The sequence below is a fragment of the Sylvia atricapilla genome, chromosome 3 (assembly GCF_009819655.1).
Source record: "Sylvia atricapilla isolate bSylAtr1 chromosome 3, bSylAtr1.pri, whole genome shotgun sequence".
Classification (NCBI taxonomy): Eukaryota; Metazoa; Chordata; class Aves; order Passeriformes; family Sylviidae; genus Sylvia; species Sylvia atricapilla.
The window spans coordinates 26,882,800-26,902,399 of NC_089142.1; the positions used below are offsets into that span (position 1 = coordinate 26,882,800).

General features: G+C 35.6%; 1 protein-coding gene across 1 annotated transcript in view; it reads right to left on the reverse strand.

The window, feature by feature from the left end:
- The window catches only part of EYS (eyes shut homolog), a 718,715-nt gene extending 712,919 nt beyond the window's left edge, over positions 1-5,796 (reverse strand). Inside the window, exons 1-2 of the mRNA XM_066314978.1 lie at positions 5,028-5,796; positions 2,765-2,878 (exon numbers count right to left, since the gene is read on the reverse strand). Of these exons, the coding sequence (XP_066171075.1) occupies positions 2,765-2,878; positions 5,028-5,781 (868 nt within the window). The 5' untranslated portion in view covers positions 5,782-5,796. The remainder of the gene's footprint in view (positions 1-2,764; positions 2,879-5,027) is intronic.
- Positions 5,797-19,600: the final 13,804 nt, after the last annotated feature.

Genomic DNA, 19,600 nt, shown 5'->3' on the forward strand with positions numbered 1-19,600 from the left:
TGTGAGCCACTATCGCTCAGAGTCTGATGCCCTTTGCTGGCACAAAATTGACCCTCTTCAGGCACACACTCCTACAGCCTGTGGCCTCCTACAACCTCCCTTCAGCTTGCTGATGCTGAGATCCTCATTTACTCCAAACGCTGGAACCAAAGTTATTAGGATCACGGTCACCAGTGGTCTACCTCAAATTGCAGACACCAAATTCAGGCACTTTTCTCTCTCCAGTTCTGGTACTGAGACCTTAGAACACATAGATGGGGAGAGAGTGAAACTATGTGGAAAGAGAGTTAAGAAAAGATTTAATAAAAAGAATGGATAGACTACAGTGATTCAGTGCAGGTCTCAGTCAGATGAGTACTGAGCAGCAACTGCTTACACACTACCAGCCTATTTTTCTCTCCTTCCTCTCTGTACTCACCCCACCTTAGTTTTACCTGTATTCCCTTCCTCTAAATGCTTCTTAATAAGTCTAAGGGTACAAATTCTGGTTTGAATCTGAGTATTCAGTCATAAGAGTACTGGCAAACCTAATGCTAGCTGTTTGCTGTTATGTTAAAAATGTTCCTTCAGGAAAGAGTAAAGAGAGTTTTGAGACCTCAGCGAATGAACTAAACAATTAGTAAAAAAAGAAAAATACAGAACTGAAATGCGAATTTACAGTGCTTATCTAAGAGATCCATTCTATGCTTGTGAACATAACAACTTGGAGCCAGGAACCTTTACTTATTTTGAATAAATGCTTTCAGAGAATTTTTATTTTACTTTACTTTTACTTACACCCCATCAATATAGAATAAAAAGTATGTTTTTAGTATTTTCATTCAGGTCATGTGAACTAGCAAGAACTGTCAGTGTCTTGCCTCATTTCAAATGTGCACAATCTAGTTTTTATGTTTTGTTTTCTGCATGCAAATTCAATATCAAGACAGAAGAACGGTTTTAATTTTCTGCCAATTTCACACAATTAAAATAGCATTCAACTTACAAGACTCATACTTTCACAACTCACCTTGGCTGAGAACACAATACAGCTGCAATGGAACAACAACAGGAAAATGTCTGTTTTCACGTAGTTGTATTCTTTTAGGTAACTATTTTAAAAATTACCTTTGAGCTAGGAAACACCTTTACACAGGACCATATGAAGATATGTAGACTTAAACCACCACATTTGGTTAGTAAATAATTGTAAAATTATACTGTGTGTTAGTCAGTCAGTCAGTCCTGTTAAACTACAGAACCATAAAATAATCATTAAAATCCTTCTCCTTCTAAGATACTTATGCTTAGAAACAAGAAAGGATTCCCCATTTTCTTTTATCTAAGTGGAGAATAAAAAACCAGTTAACTACACTCATAGTCTCCTTTTGTTCTTCTCAATCCTCAGCAGCTATTTGGAGAGCAGGTTGCAGTGTATCTTGCCCTCCAGCAGTTCAGAGTATTAAACTATTTTCATGTCATAATAGGTTTGGATTTACTGCATCTGGAAGGGTGTTCCTCCTGTCTCATTTCTCCTCTCCCTCACTATGTCAGAACTGCAAGGATAAAAAAGATTTTTGTAGCAAGGATTTCAAAAGTGATGTGCCTATACAATTTGTGTAAAAGGACAAAGGTAAATGTTCTAAAAAGATGTGGACCATGACTGAGTGGAAAATCAGCTCTAGAAAACTTTACTAATAGACTTTTTCATTTGAAAAAAAGAAGTTTTGGGGTTTTTTTTCAGTTTTCTCAGAATTATGCTGGCCATGATGCTTCTATAGTGAAGGAAAGGGAAGAAAAGGAGGATATCAAAGAGATTTACTAGGCATTTAGAATTCAACATCTCTATCCCACTTTTTAATATATGTCTATACAGACATAAAATTAAAAAATCAACAAAAATCTCCAGTCTTTCACTATGAAAATAAAGATTAGCTCTTTGATCCCTCTAACTCCATTATGGGTTTTTTTTTTTCCTTTTTAACTCTTCATTTCAATGTTATGTTTTCTTTATATTCTATAAATGACAAGGATAAGTGATACTTCCAAGACAGAGATATTTTGAAAATTTTACTGTCTTTGGATATTCAAGAGCTATCTTTATACTTAGATCCTTCTTGAAGAATGTTCTTCTGAGTATTAGTACTTTTCTCACATCCATACTCTGAACTTCTGCTGTGAAGCACAAGAATAAATAATTTTTGACTCCTTTCCTATGCCTCCCAAAAGTGTTTACAATAGGATGGGTTTAGATATATTTTTTTCATTCAAGCTTTTCTCATGAAAACATCTTAATTTTCCCATATATTATAAATGAACCAATTAACTTCCTCCTTTTTAATCAAGTTGCACCCCTAAATTATGATGTTACTGACTCATTAGATTATTTCCATCTTATATTTCTAGTGCATCTATGAATACAAAAGTCATGACCATTGTAAATCATCCATCCAGGAAGAGTTCTGATTCTTCTAACTTTGTATTTGAGAACCAGTGAGTCAGTGATTGAGAGTCTTCCTCTGTTATACTGTCAATAGAAGAAAGGTACTTGTAGATGGCATCTGATGATGAAAATCTTCTATCATTTATATGTTTTTATTTCAGTACATGAGTAATTTGTAAGTCTGATTTCTCTATTTTGCAAAAATTATTTTTAAAAATCTAAGGATAAGGCAATCTGTGCAATAATCATCAAAAATAACGGTTTTAATAAAGCAAAAGTTCTTACCATTATTATAACAGATACAATAACTGTTGTAAAACGGGGAAAAAAGGCATTTCCTACCTGTAAAGCCCTTGTCACACTCACAAAGAAAAGTGTTTGGAGTAACATTGATGCAGTTACCATTGAAACATGTAGATGGCTGACACTGTCCGACTATTTCTGTACAATTTTTACCTGTGTCAAAGGAATAGTGGGAACATTGGACATTGATAAATATTTAGGCAGTTTGATGAAATTTTTATAAATATCAAATTTATAGCTACAGTCTAGATAGGCAAATGGATAGAAAGGTGTTTGTGCTAACATTAGTTAGCACCAAACTTTCTGAACTTCCAAGGCAAGTCAGAAAGATATTAATCTGCTTTGGTGCTCAGCTGCTGTGCTTAACCTTATCTAACATATAGTTACAAATTCACATAAAGCTTAAAATGAAGAAGTGCTACTAGAACTCTAGTATTTATTTCTTTTTAAAATTAATCTAGCTTACAGTTGCTTTTGGCATTGAGAACAAAAGATGTTCTTAGGTTGAGTGAGAAAGTGAGAATTTTTAAATATGCAGCTTTCTGGAAATTACAATTCCAGTTATAAGTTGTTTATGCTAGTACTACATACAAGTCTAAATACCATATAATTATGTTTGCTTCTTGAATTATTATAATTATATTATTCATGCTTCAAAAAGTTTTCAAATTTCTAATAAACTTTATGTTACAGGAGACACTTTTCCTCCCTTACTCTTATGTAGCCTGCCCATAATATATGGTGGTTTGGTCTCCTAATTCTCTTTGTTTGCATCCAGCTAATTTATGAAACCAGTATAGTCAGTACAAAATTATAGCATTACCTAAAACTTTCCTATATAGGCGAACAAAATGTTTTAAGCATTGCTTGTTGATAACATTACGCATGATGATTGCTTTTAACAGAATTGCTTGCAAATTTTTTCATTAATTTGAGTTTAATTAGTACCAGACACTTCTGGTATTATTATTTTCAAAGCATTTTACGCAGCCTCCAGTAAAGATAAAGGAAATATAAAACATACTGCATACCATCAATGTTTTCCACTTATTGCACTGTTCATAATTATAAAAATATTTTTCTCACAACATTGACTTATTCATACCTGCATAATCTTCTATTGGCAAACGCATTAGTAACCAAATTATTATGCACTTTGAAAAGCAATTAAAAATAAATTACAGCAATCTTTATGCAACATAAGCTTCATTTCTATGAGGTGTGTTCTATGAACCTCAGTCATTCCTGAGCCATCAGCTGTGCTTCACAGCATAGCACCGCTATTGTGAGAGCATAGAAGTTCAGTCCAACAGACGAACATTTCAAGAATTCTGCTCCACAAGTACAAAAAGAGCTACAACAATTCTTTCTGTGATGAGAATTAATATTTATGGTACTTTCTACAATATATCCACACTCTATTGGTCTGAATGCAAGAACAGCATCCCCATAATCTCCCTAATCCATTTTTTTTCCTGCCATGAAATAAAGGTAATGGTTAGATAAGAATTTACCCAGTTATGTTGTACTCTCTGGTATGGTAATCTGAACCCAAGTTCAGTTCTTTCAATGAGTTTTAGGTAAGTACTGCAATATTTCCTAGAAGGATTATTTGATCTTTCTTTTTTCATTTGTGACATATTTAATTTTATAATGACAGTATGTTCAACAAATTGCCTTTGAAAAAGACTTTAGGGGACAAAACAATCTAGAAGAAAATATTAAGTATATTATTTTGCTTGTCCTTCTTATTTAAGGTTTGACCTTTCAGTTAAACCAAATTTTTATTTAAAAACTTCAGTAATGTAATTTGAAAGGTCTTTAAACTGAAAATAGGAGAGTTTTGGCAGGTTGAATGAAATGCTCATTTCAACACAATCACGTACTCTTTTTCACTATTTCATTAACCAGCTGTTTTGGGGGGAGCTTACTCCAAATGATTTACGTTATTTGGTCTAAGAACCTGAGCTGCAGAATAAAAAAAAAGAAAATCAGTTACTTCTGTAAGTCAATAAGTGCTTTTTTTATGTCTAATGCTTAGGTAGGAAAGAAGCATGTTGAGAACTTATCCTGTTTCTCTCTACAGTGTATTTATGAATGTCAACAAGTATAAACTGTCTTCAAATGCCTGCACGGGTGCCCATAAGTGACTCCATGTAAAAGATACTCTGCAGGTGTGGTAGCAGCAGTGGGCAATCAAATTATACAAAAGCCTTTCTAGTATTGTTCCTATTGTTTAATCATCTGTTAAGGAAAGTGCATGATCTATGTAATGTTTATCCCTAGAGGAGAAAAGAAATACCTGCAAATTTTGGAGGACATGTGCATTCGTAAGAATCTCCAGAAAGTTCTGGTTTCTCAGTGCAGGAGGCATTGTTGTGGCAAGGTTTAGTGGAGCATATATCAAACTTCTGGCAGAATGTTCCTGAATATTGTGAAAAACAATGGCAACTATATACTTTTTCCCAAACATGGCTTAGACATTTTCCATGCCCAGAGCATAGTGGTGCATCCAGAGACTGTTGGCAAAACTGCTGCTTCACTGTTACGTTCAGACGAAGGCCCATGTTGCACAACAGTGGACCTCTCCTGTGAAGTTCTGCAAAGTAATGAGTTCCAGCACCAAGCCAGTTGGGGTCCACTTGGTGCAGTCCTCTTATCTGGCAAACAAAAATCAACTGCTCTTGAAGAAAATCAGCCTTAGGGCAGTTAATAAATTCTTCCTTGGAAACATTTACCAAATTCATTCCGTAGGACTGAAAGGATGGCTCAGAGGAGATGAAGAGACTGTCACCTAATTGAAGCTGTAAAGGGCATATCTGAGGGACACTGAGGTTAAGTTCTTCAGAGATTTCTCTAACAGAACTTTTATCCATATTCCAGCATTCAGTGTAAAAGTCTGAACAGACATTTTCCCTTGGTGTCCATTTTATTACTGTAGGTTTTGGTTCTGTTCTCCATTCAGTAGTCACCTGCCTCTCACATATTACCTGCCCATTGGCAATGCAAAGCTGAAGAAAGCACACTACCGTGCAAAATGCTGATTTTGTAGTCATCGTTTCACCTGATCAGTGGAAGTGTTCTTTCACATATGCTTCATTACTGAGAATAACTTCAGAACATTTGTTCCTTAAGGTTCACATGTATTTTCCATGGCAGCCTAGGAAGTCAAACAAAGGAAAATATTTCTGTTTTCACATCAAATACAGTTGAATATTAAAACTTCCTTACAAATCAGAAAACGTACAACGAATCAAAGGCAACATCTAATTAGTAATGGGAAACTGAAATAAGTCAAATGAACTGAACAGAACCACAATACTGTAACAAAAAGTCAGATTTTTTCATATTTTTGTTCCTGCTAAAATATTTATAATTATTTAGTGCATTTCGTTGTACTTGAGTGCATGAGAGATAAAGCTTGGAAACATACTTTTCATGTTCCTTCCCTCTTTTGAGAAAACTAATGGTAATAAGATAGCATATCTGAGGCAAAACAAGGAACTAAACAAGAACATCTAAGTTCTAGTCATAAGCTTTAACCATAAATATTTTTCTGATGATCATTTATCAGTTTATTATAAAAGTAGATATTCCAAAGATGTAGGCCTGAGAATTATTGTTGTATGAAGAAAACATGCAATGACTACTCAGCTCTCTTCTGTTCTTATACATTCAACAAAACCCTTCATTAAATCCTTACTTTTCAAAGAATGTATTTGAAAATCAAATGTCCTTAATCATATGTTTGAGACTTTTATGTATTACAAAGACAACAGATTACAGGGTCCTCCAGAACTGTTTAATTTATAGACTAGCCTCCTCTGTCCCTTGAATGTATCTAGCAATTTTTATTGCATGCAATGAGCAATTACAGAAAGAAAATCATAATAAGATTATGAAGCTTTTGCTTGGAGTCCTAATGAAAATGATGAAAACACAATATTATGTTAAACACTTTAGAAATTTTCAATAGCTTTGCGTTAGTAATCATTTAATTTGCCTTAAATACAAAGCTTTTTATTTCTTTTAGTCTTTTTCCTCCTCAGTATCCTTATCTGACACTTTCAGATATCTATATTCATGTTTAAGATGATGGCTCCTAAAGTTATATTTACAAATGAGAAAGTTATTCTAAAGAAAATTTATCTTACAAGGGAAGACATTCAATGCAAATAAACAATAGCATTTATAGTTTGAAATTTGTTCACATTGTTTTCATTTATGCACAACACATGTAAAAATCATGTGGATGTATATTTTTCTCTACCTACACACATGTAGTTTTATTGGGTTTGCATGGCCTGGTTTGGTAGGGGGAGGGCTAGAGGGGTGCCTTTCTCAATGTCCAGCAGAGACAACGTCAGCCAGCTCCAAGGTGGATGTGCTGCTGGCCAATGCTGGGCCAATCAGAAATGGTGGTAAGACCTGTGAGATAAAAGATTGAAGAAGAAGAAGAAGAAGAAGAAGAAGAAGAAGAAGAAGAAGAAGAAGAAGAAGAAGAAGAAGAAGAAGAAGAATAGTGCACTGTTGCAACTGCAGCCAGACAGAGCAGAGTGAGAATATGTGAAGGGAACAGCTCTGCAGACTCCAAGGTCAGAGCAGAAGGAGGGGCAGGAGGGGCTCCAGGTGCCAGAGCTGAGATTCCCCTGCAGCCCGTGGGGCAGCCCATGGTGAGGCAGCTGTGCCCCTGCAGCCCATGGAGGGCCAGGGGATGCAGAGATGCACCTGCAGCCCGGGGAGGAGACCCACACTGGAGCAGGTGGATGCCTGAGAGGAGACTGTGAACTGCAGGACACCCATGCTGGAGCAGGATCCGGGCAGGGATTTTCAGCCCAGTGGAGGGAGGAGCCCATGCTAAAGATTTCCAGTTTCCTGATAGGATTTGTGACCCTGTGGGGAGCTCATGCTGGATCAGCCTATTCCTGAAGGACTGCACACCATGGGAAAGTATCCTTCACTGCAGCAGTTTATAGACAACTGCTGGCTGTTGAATGGACGCACATTAGAGAAGTTTATGGAGAACTATCTTCCGTGGGGAAGCTCCCCATGCTGGAGCAGGGGAAGCACTGCTCTTCTGGAGCAGCAGCAAAAAAACCTGTGATGAACTGACCATCATCCTCATTCCCTGTCTCCCTGTGCCACTGGGGTAGGAGGTAGAGCTAGGGAAGAGGGAGGGGTAAGGGGAAGGTATTTTTAAGATCTTATTTTACTTCTCATTATTCTGCTCGGATTTTTTAATAATAAATTCAATCAACATCTCTAATTCCAGTTTGCTTCAGCCATGACCGTATCTGGTGAGTGATCACTCTCTGTCCTTATCTCAACTCATGAACTCTTTATTATATTTTTTTTCCTCTGTCCAGTGTGGAGGGAAGTGATGGAACGGTTTTGATGGGTGACTGGTATCTACCCAGGGTCAACACACTGAATTAATGTATCACGAAAATGCATGTGGATTATGATGCAGCAGTACATGACTTCCTTAAAGGTCCTCATTCTCCCCAAAGTTCTTCAAGTGTATTTTGGTCCATATTCTGGACTAGGCTGAAAGAGCAAAGAAGGACAGAAAATATACTGTTTATGGAAACCTTTAGTTGAAGAATGTTAAACAACTTAATGATCTGCTGGAAATTATAGGATAATATTAAAAGGTCATATTCAATCTCTCCTATTTTTATCTAAATTGGGATTAAAACATCTAAAATGTAGCTATGTCATATCAGTAATGTGCTGAACACGTGAACTTGTCCCAAGGACCTGTTTTCAGCAGAGCAGCCAGCACTGTTTAAGCCTTTGAAGGTACCAGAAAATCGTGGACTATGACTAAACTAATAGTAATAACAGGACACTTGGAGTTTAGAATATTAAACTCAGAAGGGGTATAAAGTAGATTTTGATCCTTCTCCTAGATTAGTTTTAATTTTAATTTAATTACTGAATCCAAATTCTGTCTTCAAAGAGTTTCAGTACTCTAGCCACATAGTTCCAAAGCTAGGCAAGTATGTTAATTTTAATTTTCTGTCTCTGCCTCTGTATGTTCACTCCTGGGAGATAAGTCCCCATAGAAAGAAAGAAAGGACACAGATCTGCAAGAAAAATACTATTCTTGTGATGAATACTCAGTTTTTTCTACTTTGAGACTATTCCATTATCTTCAGAATGTCAGGATATTCAAAGATATCATTAGATAATGGGGCATCAAATGTGTAGTTTGGGTCATTTAGAATTTTTTTCTTTTAAGGTAGCAGTCTTGAACTATTATGCTGCTTATAACTGCTATTAAATTTGTTGCTGTTATCAGCTACAAACCCTATGGTCTATATTACTGCATAGATTTAGAAATCCTACCTTCAGAAGCCCATCTTTTCATACTTATTTCATAAAGAAGATTTCTCAGGTGTTACTAAAATAGACATCTACAAAGGGTTATTTTTCCTTTTAGACACTAAATAAAAAAGCTATTTCATGTCTAATGCAGAAGAGATCTTGCTCACTTACGTTTTGTTTTTCATTTATGTAATTATGCATCATTCTCGTGTCATATATAAATTTCATTTTTATTGGTAATGCAAATGGTTTCCTTCCAATATTTGTATTCAGATAAATCTGAACTGTTTTAAAATAAGTGGTTGGTAACATTTTAACAGGTTTTATTCTTCAGGAAATCAATAGTAGTCTTCATACAGCTAAAAATTTATTATGACAGCCCTATAATAATATTAAATAAACAAAAACTTCCTGTAAAAACAATTAAAATGCTCGAGGGAATATAGAAAAATACCAAGAGATTGTTTATTTAGCAATAAAATCATGAAGGAAAAAAATATACAGTGAAGAGTATAAAAAGTAAAAAGCTGTGTATTAAATACAGTTATAATATTAACATGCATTACTTAGAAAATCAGCAAAGAAATTAAATAATTGCGAGATGCTGATGCCATCTCCTAAGATAAATTGATGTCATGAGATGAAATTTGAAAGGCATTATGACAAATGTTACATCCTACATCTGCTTTTGGCAAGGATAATATCTTCTTATTTATAAGCCCAGCTGCCTCCATGTAATTGATGAAGTCTAAGAAAATTTCAAGACTAGGATTTGTTTGGACACAGAGATACTTGAAGAAAATCTAACTCTTAAGCTTACATAAGGCTGGGTGTAAAGCAGCACAATGCTCTATTTTGCACTAGAAAAGAATAAAGCAGGTAGATTTATGCAAAACTTCAGCAAAAAAATTAATCACAAAGAATCTGCCTTCCTGTGCAACATTTAAAGGATTATTTTCTATTAATAGGATTATTTTTCTATTAATAATTGATATTGCACACTAATAACAAAAAAAGCAAGTACATGATAAGTGAGATTGGAGAAATGCCCACAGATGATATTTGACTTTATCAACTTCTCAGGAAAGGAAAATCTGTCAAAGAATAGAATAAGATAGGAAATGTCTAGTAACATCATGCCATCATGTTTTGGCAGGAATTAACCTCCTTTTTCCACCTTCTCACATGTCACATGACCACTTTGTTCAATTCCTCCCTGTGCTTTAGCAACTTTGGTAAGATGACGCTGCAACTTTGGATCAAAGTGATGTGAAGTAACTGAGACAATGCTGCTGGGGGGTGGAAACACTTACTGCATGCCCCCCTTCTGATGCCTTAACTTATAGCTTTCATATTTTTTTGATTCTGTATGTCCTTAGTGTGTGACTCTGAACTTTATATAATGCGTTAGCAAGTTCTCTTCACAGGGTAATTAGAAAGCAATCCTTGGCAGTCCATGTTTGCTGCTTCCCAAACTGTGGTATTATGTTTCCTTTATTTCTGATGTGTGTTTAAAACCATCAAATTTAACCATGACTTAATAGGTACATATAATAAAGGAAAATCCAGAAATGGCAGTACCTGCAAAATTTGACTTCCACTCTGTGTTTGCAATATGCACCAATATTCTCAGACATATAAAGGTACATATGTACCTTCACATTTTTCATCACAAATTTAATAATTCTTAGGAATTCTTCATCAATTATGTCAATCCTAATTATTTTCAAATGATTCCTTATTTACTAAACAGAATTTAAAACATATGGCATTTGCTGAAGAAATACTGCGCATGCTAGACAGTTAATTTACCTACACCTCAAATTACAGAACCCTTATTTCTACCTTATAGTTGTACTACAAATACACAGAGTAGTGATGCAGACAGAGCTGAAGTTGCTTATCAGGGTTTCTGGTGGCTAGTCTTTTATTCAGCAATCCCTATAAAATGATGGTAGGCATAACAGTATTAAGCCACGGAATTTTACTCTAGTTTAACCCTGTCTGGCAACTAAGCCAAACACAACTGCTTGCTCATTTCCTCCTATTTTGATTGAGGGAGACAGCTGGAAGGGTAAAAATGAGAAAACTCATGAGTTACGATAAAGACAGTTTAGTAGGTAAAGCAAAAGCTTTACAAGCAAAGCAAAACCAGGAATTCACACATTCTCATGGGCAGGCAGGTGTCCAGCCATCCCCAGGACAGCAGAGCTCCATCACATGTAGTGGTGACTTGGGAAGACTAAAACCATAACTCTGAAAATGCCCCTCTTTGTGCTTCTTTCCCCAGCTTTATATGCTGAGCACACCATCCATCATGGTGTATGGAAAGGTATGGAGTGTCCCTTTGGTCGCTTGGGGTCAGCTGTCCTAGCTGAGGCCCCTCCCAACTCCTTGTACATACTGAGGCTCCTCATTGTGGGGTGAGGAGCAGAAAAGGCCTTAGCTCTATGTAGGCACTGTTTGGCAATATCTAAAACATCACTGCGTTATCAACACTGTTTTCATCAGAAATCAAAAGCACAGCTCCATACTGACTCCTGTGAAGAAAATTAACTACAATCCAGTCAAAACCAGCTCACCAGCCAGCCTAAAATTCTGTTTAGTCATTCTGATAGTGAGGAAAAAGGATCACAGAAACAATACATACATTAGAAATCTTTATGCCCACACTCAAGTATCTGCTCGGAGTCTGTCCCAATTTCCCCAGGATAGTCAAAGGAAGTTTTGGTGTAGTATGTAATACAACCTTTTCTGCTGCCCTGTGCTTAGTATTTGTGATTCTTGTTCCTACAGTCCTGGGACATTAAGTTGACCATGGCTGAAGTCTCTGAGGATGTCTATACCCCTGTGTCACAGTGTCCCTGCTCCTACCTGTCTCCAGCCCCTATCAGCTACCAGCGCCTTCCACAGCTATGCTTGAACAGTGCCATGAGTTCCTCCAGCTTGATGGCAGCTTTGCACAGATGAATTTCCCCACCTAGAGACTTAAGGAAATGTCTATGAGGAGCAGAAGGTAGTTGGTGGCCTGATTTCACTAGAATCCTACTATTCAAACCCAGTCCTCTGTACCTGCTACACCACACACAGCTCTCATTTTCTCCACTCACAGTTTTACATGCTCCACTCAGTAGTATAAGGACTAAAAATCTGCCAAAAAGTCAGTTTAAGGAGTTATAGAAGAAAACCAGATCCCAGAAAAAGTATTTCAAGTGGCATGGTTTCACCTAAATAAATCAATCTATAAATACACTCTTTTTTAGCCTGTTGTCTTTATTTCTTTCTAAGACTGTGATGAAGCCCCTATGTGACCATGACTGTGATCTGCTGAGGTCAAAGAGTCTGTGAGTAAAGAAAATTATCAGTAATGGGAGATTGCAGCTACAATGTACATTAGACAAATAGCACAGCCCGGTTTATATAAAGATTACATTTCTATGTAGAATCCATTACTGTTTCATGGACCAGTAGGCTGAAAATCACAAAAAACAAATGTTGCATTTCTGCGTGAGGCCAGCATGTTGTTAGTCCCACAAAGGGTTCAACAGACTATACTTTGAAGAACAGCTAAGGGGATCAGCAGGTGCTTTTGTCCTGGTACTGAGCCAACTATGGTGAGTGAGAAGAGCATAGAAGCTTCTGGTTCATTTTTTTTAATAAGTTCAGGGGTGAAACTGAAACTTTTCCTAGTATAGGAACACCTGCTTGGGTGTGGGGGTGCACTGCAACCAGCAAAGCAACCTTTGACATGATTCTAGTTAAGAGTGTCTCTCTAGCAGTGGCCATCATGTACTTGGATTCAAAATACCTGCAGAAAGAATTAGAGTGAAAAACAAAAAAAAAAAAAGATAAAAAGCTGTCCTCAGTTTTTAAAAGAGAAACAATTAATGAGTTCGTTTGTTAAAAGAATGTTTGAAACAGGGCAATGCTATTGAGTGCTCATAGGAAAAATAGAAATCACACAATGTCTGTATTAAAGATAAATTCAAAATTGTATGTTAAGGATAAATAAAAATTGTGTACCATTGGACAGGGCTTCAAAATAGATATAAAGGAGCTGGTATGTCTAAATTTAACATTGTGGGAAGGAAAGCAAGAAACAGACCTTACAATCTGAAATTTCTCATAAATAAATGAAATAAAACATCACAGATGCTGGCAGGTTGAATGGGAAAAGAGATTCATATGAAAACATTAGAGGGAAGAAAAAATCCAAAGAGCAAGTAACAGAACTGAAAACAACAACAAATCTCTAAAAATACAGCAGTAATAGAAATTCCAACAGAGACCCTCCATAACAAACAGACATTTTGATTATGAACTTATTGTTCAGCTATGGTACAGTGTCATAGTGGATCATATTCACACCAGTGAAAACTGTTGTTGCAATAGAAACTAGTGAAGGAAAAGACAATATCCCAAGATACTGAAAATTGCATTCTCTCTAGTCCCCCTGACCACTCTGCTGAATTTCACAGGTTTGTTTTATTCACTCATGATGCTTATGGTGCCTGGGGATAAAAAAAAAAGTATCTAGAAATATTAACAATGGAAATTAAGGAACATACTGTGTTCTTGTGGTGAAATTCCTTTCTAATATTTCTTAATCTATATACATACTATCTATAAATACTATATAAAATCTATCTATAAATACTAATTTATATAGGTCATATTTAGTTTATTGCACTACAGCTGTTTTGAGAGACATAAGGCAGAAGTGGTTTTAAATGTGTTTTGTCCTTTAACACTGCTGTACTTGACAACACAAGGTCCACAATCATGGACAAGAAACCTTGAGCCTTTATTAGTTATAGCCTGATCGCAGAACAAGGTCCAGGAAGTGGCCATCAAGGAAGATGATAAAGAACATTGACATTCATTGAAGCATGCATGGAGTGTTTACTTCAGTTTAATTCCTTCCAACAGTTTCTCTGACTAGTGTTGTATAAAGAATGAAATGAAAACAGATGGATTTAGAACAGGATACACATTTCTCATGTCCATCAACATGCTATTTTCATTTGGTTTTTAAATTTTGAAAGGATTTAGTCATGGCAGTAAAGCATGTACCAACTTTTTTAAAGTGAAAACATTATTTTCAAGGAGAATGCATGAAAATTATGATATGCAAAGTAAAGATTCTAAAGATGTGAAAAAATATTCTAAAGGCAAAAGAAAAGTTTATTCTGGTTTTATTCTTGTCTATAAAAGCAATATATATATTTAAACTGGATTATCACTTTGTTTCCATTTCTTTGAGGTTTTTGAGTTCCTAAAGCAGGTATTTTGGAGGTGCATTTACAGTAAACTTTTCGTTAAGATCAAAAATATGCTTCTGAAGCTAACTTAAAATTACCACCACATAGCATGCTTTAGTTCACTTAAGACCGCAGTCTCAAAACAATCTTCAAATGAAACAAACCTAAAAGAAATGCTTGAAGAATATATCTAGTATATCCCTGTGAGGATGGATGGCTGATCCACATGTGTAAGGCTAGTCTGCAGTAAAACCCCCAAATGAAAAATAGCATGAATATAATTTAGCAGTATCAGGTAGCTTCGCAGTGTCACTACTTCACTTTAAAAGTCCTCTTTTATCTATCCATATTTCTTGAAAACATAGGCAAATCAGTGAACTGTATGTGAACTAAAATAGAACTAGTTTCCTAACATAATTAAAGAGTTAAACTCTATTGTATTCAAAATAATTGATTCTTAATTAGAGCAAAGGAATTAAGACAAATCTCCTCTTGAAAAGAAAATTAATTTTCATCAACTCCAAATAATATAGGTTAAGTGAATTCCATTCAGTATTCTGTTGAAGAAAGTATTGACTTGTTCATGGCTAAGGAACCATATTTTTCAAGGATGGCTTGACTCTTACAGTCATTGTATCCAGTTGAGGCAAGATAGAAATGAAGAATAAGATAATCAGGGATTCCTAGATAGCATAGAATCAAAGAATGCTTTTGACTGGAAGGCATCTTAAGGATCATCTAGTTCCAACCTTCCTGCCCTGGGCAGAGACACCTTGCACTTGACCAGGTTGCTCAAAGCCTCATCCAACCTGGCCTTGAACCCTGCCAAGGTTGGGGCATCCACAGCATATTTTGACAATCTGTTCCAATGCCTCATCACCCTCAAAGTACAGACTTTCTTTCTAACATCTAATCTAAACTACCTTCTCGCTGAACCCATTACTCTTTGTCATATCACTAAGGTTCCTGATGAAGAGCCTCTCTCTTCATCTCCCTTCAGATACTGGATGGATATTATGGGGTCTCCATGCAACCCTCTCTTCTTCAGGCTGAACAGCCCCAACTTTACCAGCTTACCATCACAGGAGAGCTGCTCTATGTCTCCTTATCATGTCCTCTGTAGAAGCCTTGAAGACAAGGGGCTAATATGCATGTCTCAAAATAGCCAGATAACTATGGAGGCAAATAGAGATTGTCAGTAAGAACATGCTGTGAGAAAGGACTGGATGTGGCTGGAGAAGGAGCTCATACAGAGGCAGGCCAGCACTTTTCTGGGACAAACTCCTTGTATTGACTCCTGGAGAACAGCACAGTACAGGCTGTGGGTTGAGAAGCAGACATGGACAGTTGACCAAAGAAAGACCCAGTAGAGGGGCTCAAGACCACCAAAAACCCTCTGAGCATGATAACGAATTTGAATAGAAAGAGACAAACTCAGCCGCAGAGCAGGGAAGACTTAGAGGTAAAAAGGCATCCCAATGAAGCCCAGATGATGTATCAGAACATGGCCTTTTCTGATTACATGGCTATGTCTATAGTAATAATCAAGCATTCATTTATTTTATTATTTATTTATTTTCTATATTTTACTTACTTAGTTAGTTAGTTCTGGAAGAGGGGAAAAAAAGCCATCTTCTATACTACTAAACAGTCAGGCTGGTGCTTGGAACACCTGTGACTGTTATCAAGTTGTAATTTAAAGTCAGTTCTCTAGGAAAATTTGTAAGGCCAAGAATCATTCCCACAGGCAGGCAGAGTGCAAACACATTTCCTAGAGTCTAAGAAAAAGCCATAGGTTGTATAGGTCAGCCAATCCCATCAAGGCTCAAGACTAGACAACACCCTCTGGAAATACTCAGTTAGAAAAATGTCTTCAGGCCTTTAATGCAAGTTATGATTATACTGCAGGACATATACTGTTTCAGGGAGTTTGGAAACATAAGACAAAAGACAATATCTATGTCTATCTGAAAAACTAATTGTCCAGAATGTGAAACCCAGAATAAAGGTTTAGAATACATGAGTGCTATTTTACTAGTATTTTGAGATCTATATAATAGCAAAATAATTTGACTGTGAATAATGACAATAAATTAATTCGTATGACTCACAGCATTAAAGGGTTTGAATGATAATTGTCAGCTCAGTAGTCCTGCATTTTACTTAATCGTAGGCATTGCTAATTCAAATTCAACAAAAAGATTTTTCTAAATATTCCATATCTGCCAAACATGCACTATCAGCAAATTAAATATGTTATCACAGAAAAATATTTAGAGATGAAATCTCATTCTCAACACCATGCGTAAACAGAATTACAGAGTCATAGAATCATTTAGGTTGGAAAAGACCTTTAAGATCCTCAAATCCTGTCATAAACCTAACAGAGTAAAGTCCAACACTAGGTACATACACACAGTGAATAGATACTCACTATAAATAACAATTTTTAAAATCTATATTCCTAATAGGCCTCTTGGAATATACAAATATATTTGATAGAAACTTCTGTTTAATGATAGAATTAATAAAGTTCTTCCACAATTTAATAAATTTTAAATTAAATATACAAAAGTATATCTAGTCAACAAGAGAAATTGAATAACCGGTTCATTGTTGTTAAGATTTTGCAAGTGAGTACTTTGCAAGACTTAAATCATCACCTTAAAGCACCTCCAACTACATTCTCACTTACACTGACTTGGAGGGCTTGTTATTACTAATTGAAAATTTAGCTAAGGCTTTTTATTGAACTTCTTAGCTGAATTCTTGAAAGAACTGCAAAAAAATAAAAAAAAGAGGTAATTTATGTTGCTTATTAGAATTACATAAAATTTTCTTTGGTTTTAGTTACCACCACCACAATTCTTGTAGGAATTCACAAAATAAATAATATAGGACAACTATATTTCAAGGATAATGAAAAATCAGAAAGCTCACAATTTTCACCAAAGGTATTTTGAGAATTGAAAATATTACCTGAGAAAATAGGCATATCAGTCAATCCTTCTAGGTCTTTAGAAAGCACTATTAACAATGAATGTCAGGCAAACTGGTCAGAAAGCTGAGTTCTAGCCATCTGAGTTAAGCTGCAGCAGGTGTATGGAGAAATTCTTTTTCAAATATGGCACAGAAAAACAAAGTAAAACTCAAAGCCAATCCCTTTCGCTGGTCAAGATGAGATGAATAAAATTTTAATCTAAATTTTGAAGAAGATGTCATATGGCTTGTATAAGATAATTTCAGTCTTGATGTCAAAATGAAAGAGCTAACAAGTATAATACAGAAATTAACATGCAATTCTCCTAAAGCATCAACTAAAATGACACTTGGGAAGTAACCAAGACTCTACAATAATCCTCAAAAGAGGATTTTAGCTGATGGTGGGAAAAAAGCAAACTGTATATAGGAAAAAAATACATCAACATTATTTTCCAGATTCTCATCACAAATAACAAACACAGTGGGTGATAGTTTGCTGCCATAAATGTTTAGTGTTCCTGAAACACTATGCAAGAGTATTCACTACTTGGGAAGAAGGAGGTATAGTCACCTGTTTCACTTGCAGAAAAACAATATGACACAGAGAGTTTTATAAAACTGATGAGGTAGTGCTTGTATTTAATTACCTAGAAAGATCCAGTTTGGACCTCATGTTGCTTTCATTCAAGTGATGATTTTATTCAACTACACTTGTGTTAGTAATCAAAGCTGAAATATTTCTTGTCTCAGAGGTAATGGCATACTGATGCATCAAAATTAATTTTCATTGGTATCTGAAATTTGAGGAAGGTTCTCTTAAAGCAACACTGCTCCAACAGTAGATTTTGGATCAGTAAAATATATTAATCTTGCTCAGAAATTAGCAACCTCAGAAAATTTCTCACATAATTGTGAGAGATTCCTTGCTGTTGTCCTGATCATTCATGAAGAAGGTGCAGAGCTTTTAACTCTGAGGGAAGCATGCAGACTGCAATTTTCAGAGCAAAGCAGAAAGTGGTTCAGTGCTTCCTGCTGAAAGCACTTCATTTTCTCAGTAGGCTTTGGCAAAACTCAGTAGAGCTCAGGGAAAAAACAAACCACACCAAATGAACAAACAAACAAACAAAACAAATCAAAACAAATCAAACCAATCCCCCCCAAATAAAACAAAACAAAACAAAACAAAACAAAACACAATGACCCCAATGCACTTGCAGCTTTGAAAAAGGTACATCACCATTCTGGTTTTTTTTCAGGAGTGAAATGGTTTTGAATTTCTAGGATTGCTAGAATAAGAAGCTTAGAAGTTAGGAGTTGATCAGATAAGATGAGAAGTATTTTTAAGTAGCATCACTAATACCCATCCATGTGTAACTAAATAGTACACTCTTTCCTGTGGTCTAGCATTTTTCAGAGATCTTTTAGATTGAAAAACTACAGTACTGCCTCTAGATAAGTTAAAAAATCAGTCTGTATTTCCTGTAGTCACTGAAATCTCTTCTCTACTCTTTCCAAGATCTTCCTGGCGCTGTTCATACTTGACAGTCCTTGCTACTGAGGTTCTTGCTCACCACCTGCATTCTAAGAGTGTCTTCAGAGCTCAGAGATGTAATTTAACAAAGCAGCATCTTTTCCTCTTTCCATAGAGGTATCTGTATGCATCCATTGAGGCAGAAAATGCATACAAGTCTCTTCTCTGCTGCCCAGCCACACTTAGTTTTACATATTTTGTAAAAAAACCCCAACAAAACATAGGGATAAAGATAAAATTTGCATCATCTTTCAGAAGCTGAGTGAGACAGAAATAGAAACTTATAAAATCAATTGGTCAAGCTAAGAACTTTGTAAATCTGAAAAGCAAGCCTGATTATATACTGTCCACCTCTTGATAAGAATGATCAAAAGAAAACGTTTAATCTAAACTGCATAATTTAAGTACTAGGGGAAAAGTTTCTGGATTTTCAAGTTTTTTATACTTATTTTGGCATTAAAGCTGTTATAAATTTGTAATGAAAACACTGGAAACTTTTTTCCCAAAGTGTAGAGTTTTTTGCCTTAGTTAGTAATAGCACAAGTCATGGTGGTGCATTTAGCATAGAAATTTATAAAAAAATACTTAAAATAATTGTTTAACATAGAGAAAATTTAGAATGTTGTACTAACAATTACATAAATAATATCTAAAAATTAATTCAACTAACAGTTGGTAAAATGTCTTCCAAAGTTTTTCAGAATGTTGCATCAACATTCTAGAAACAATGAAATATATGTAATTCACAGCAATTTGTTTTCCACAACTATG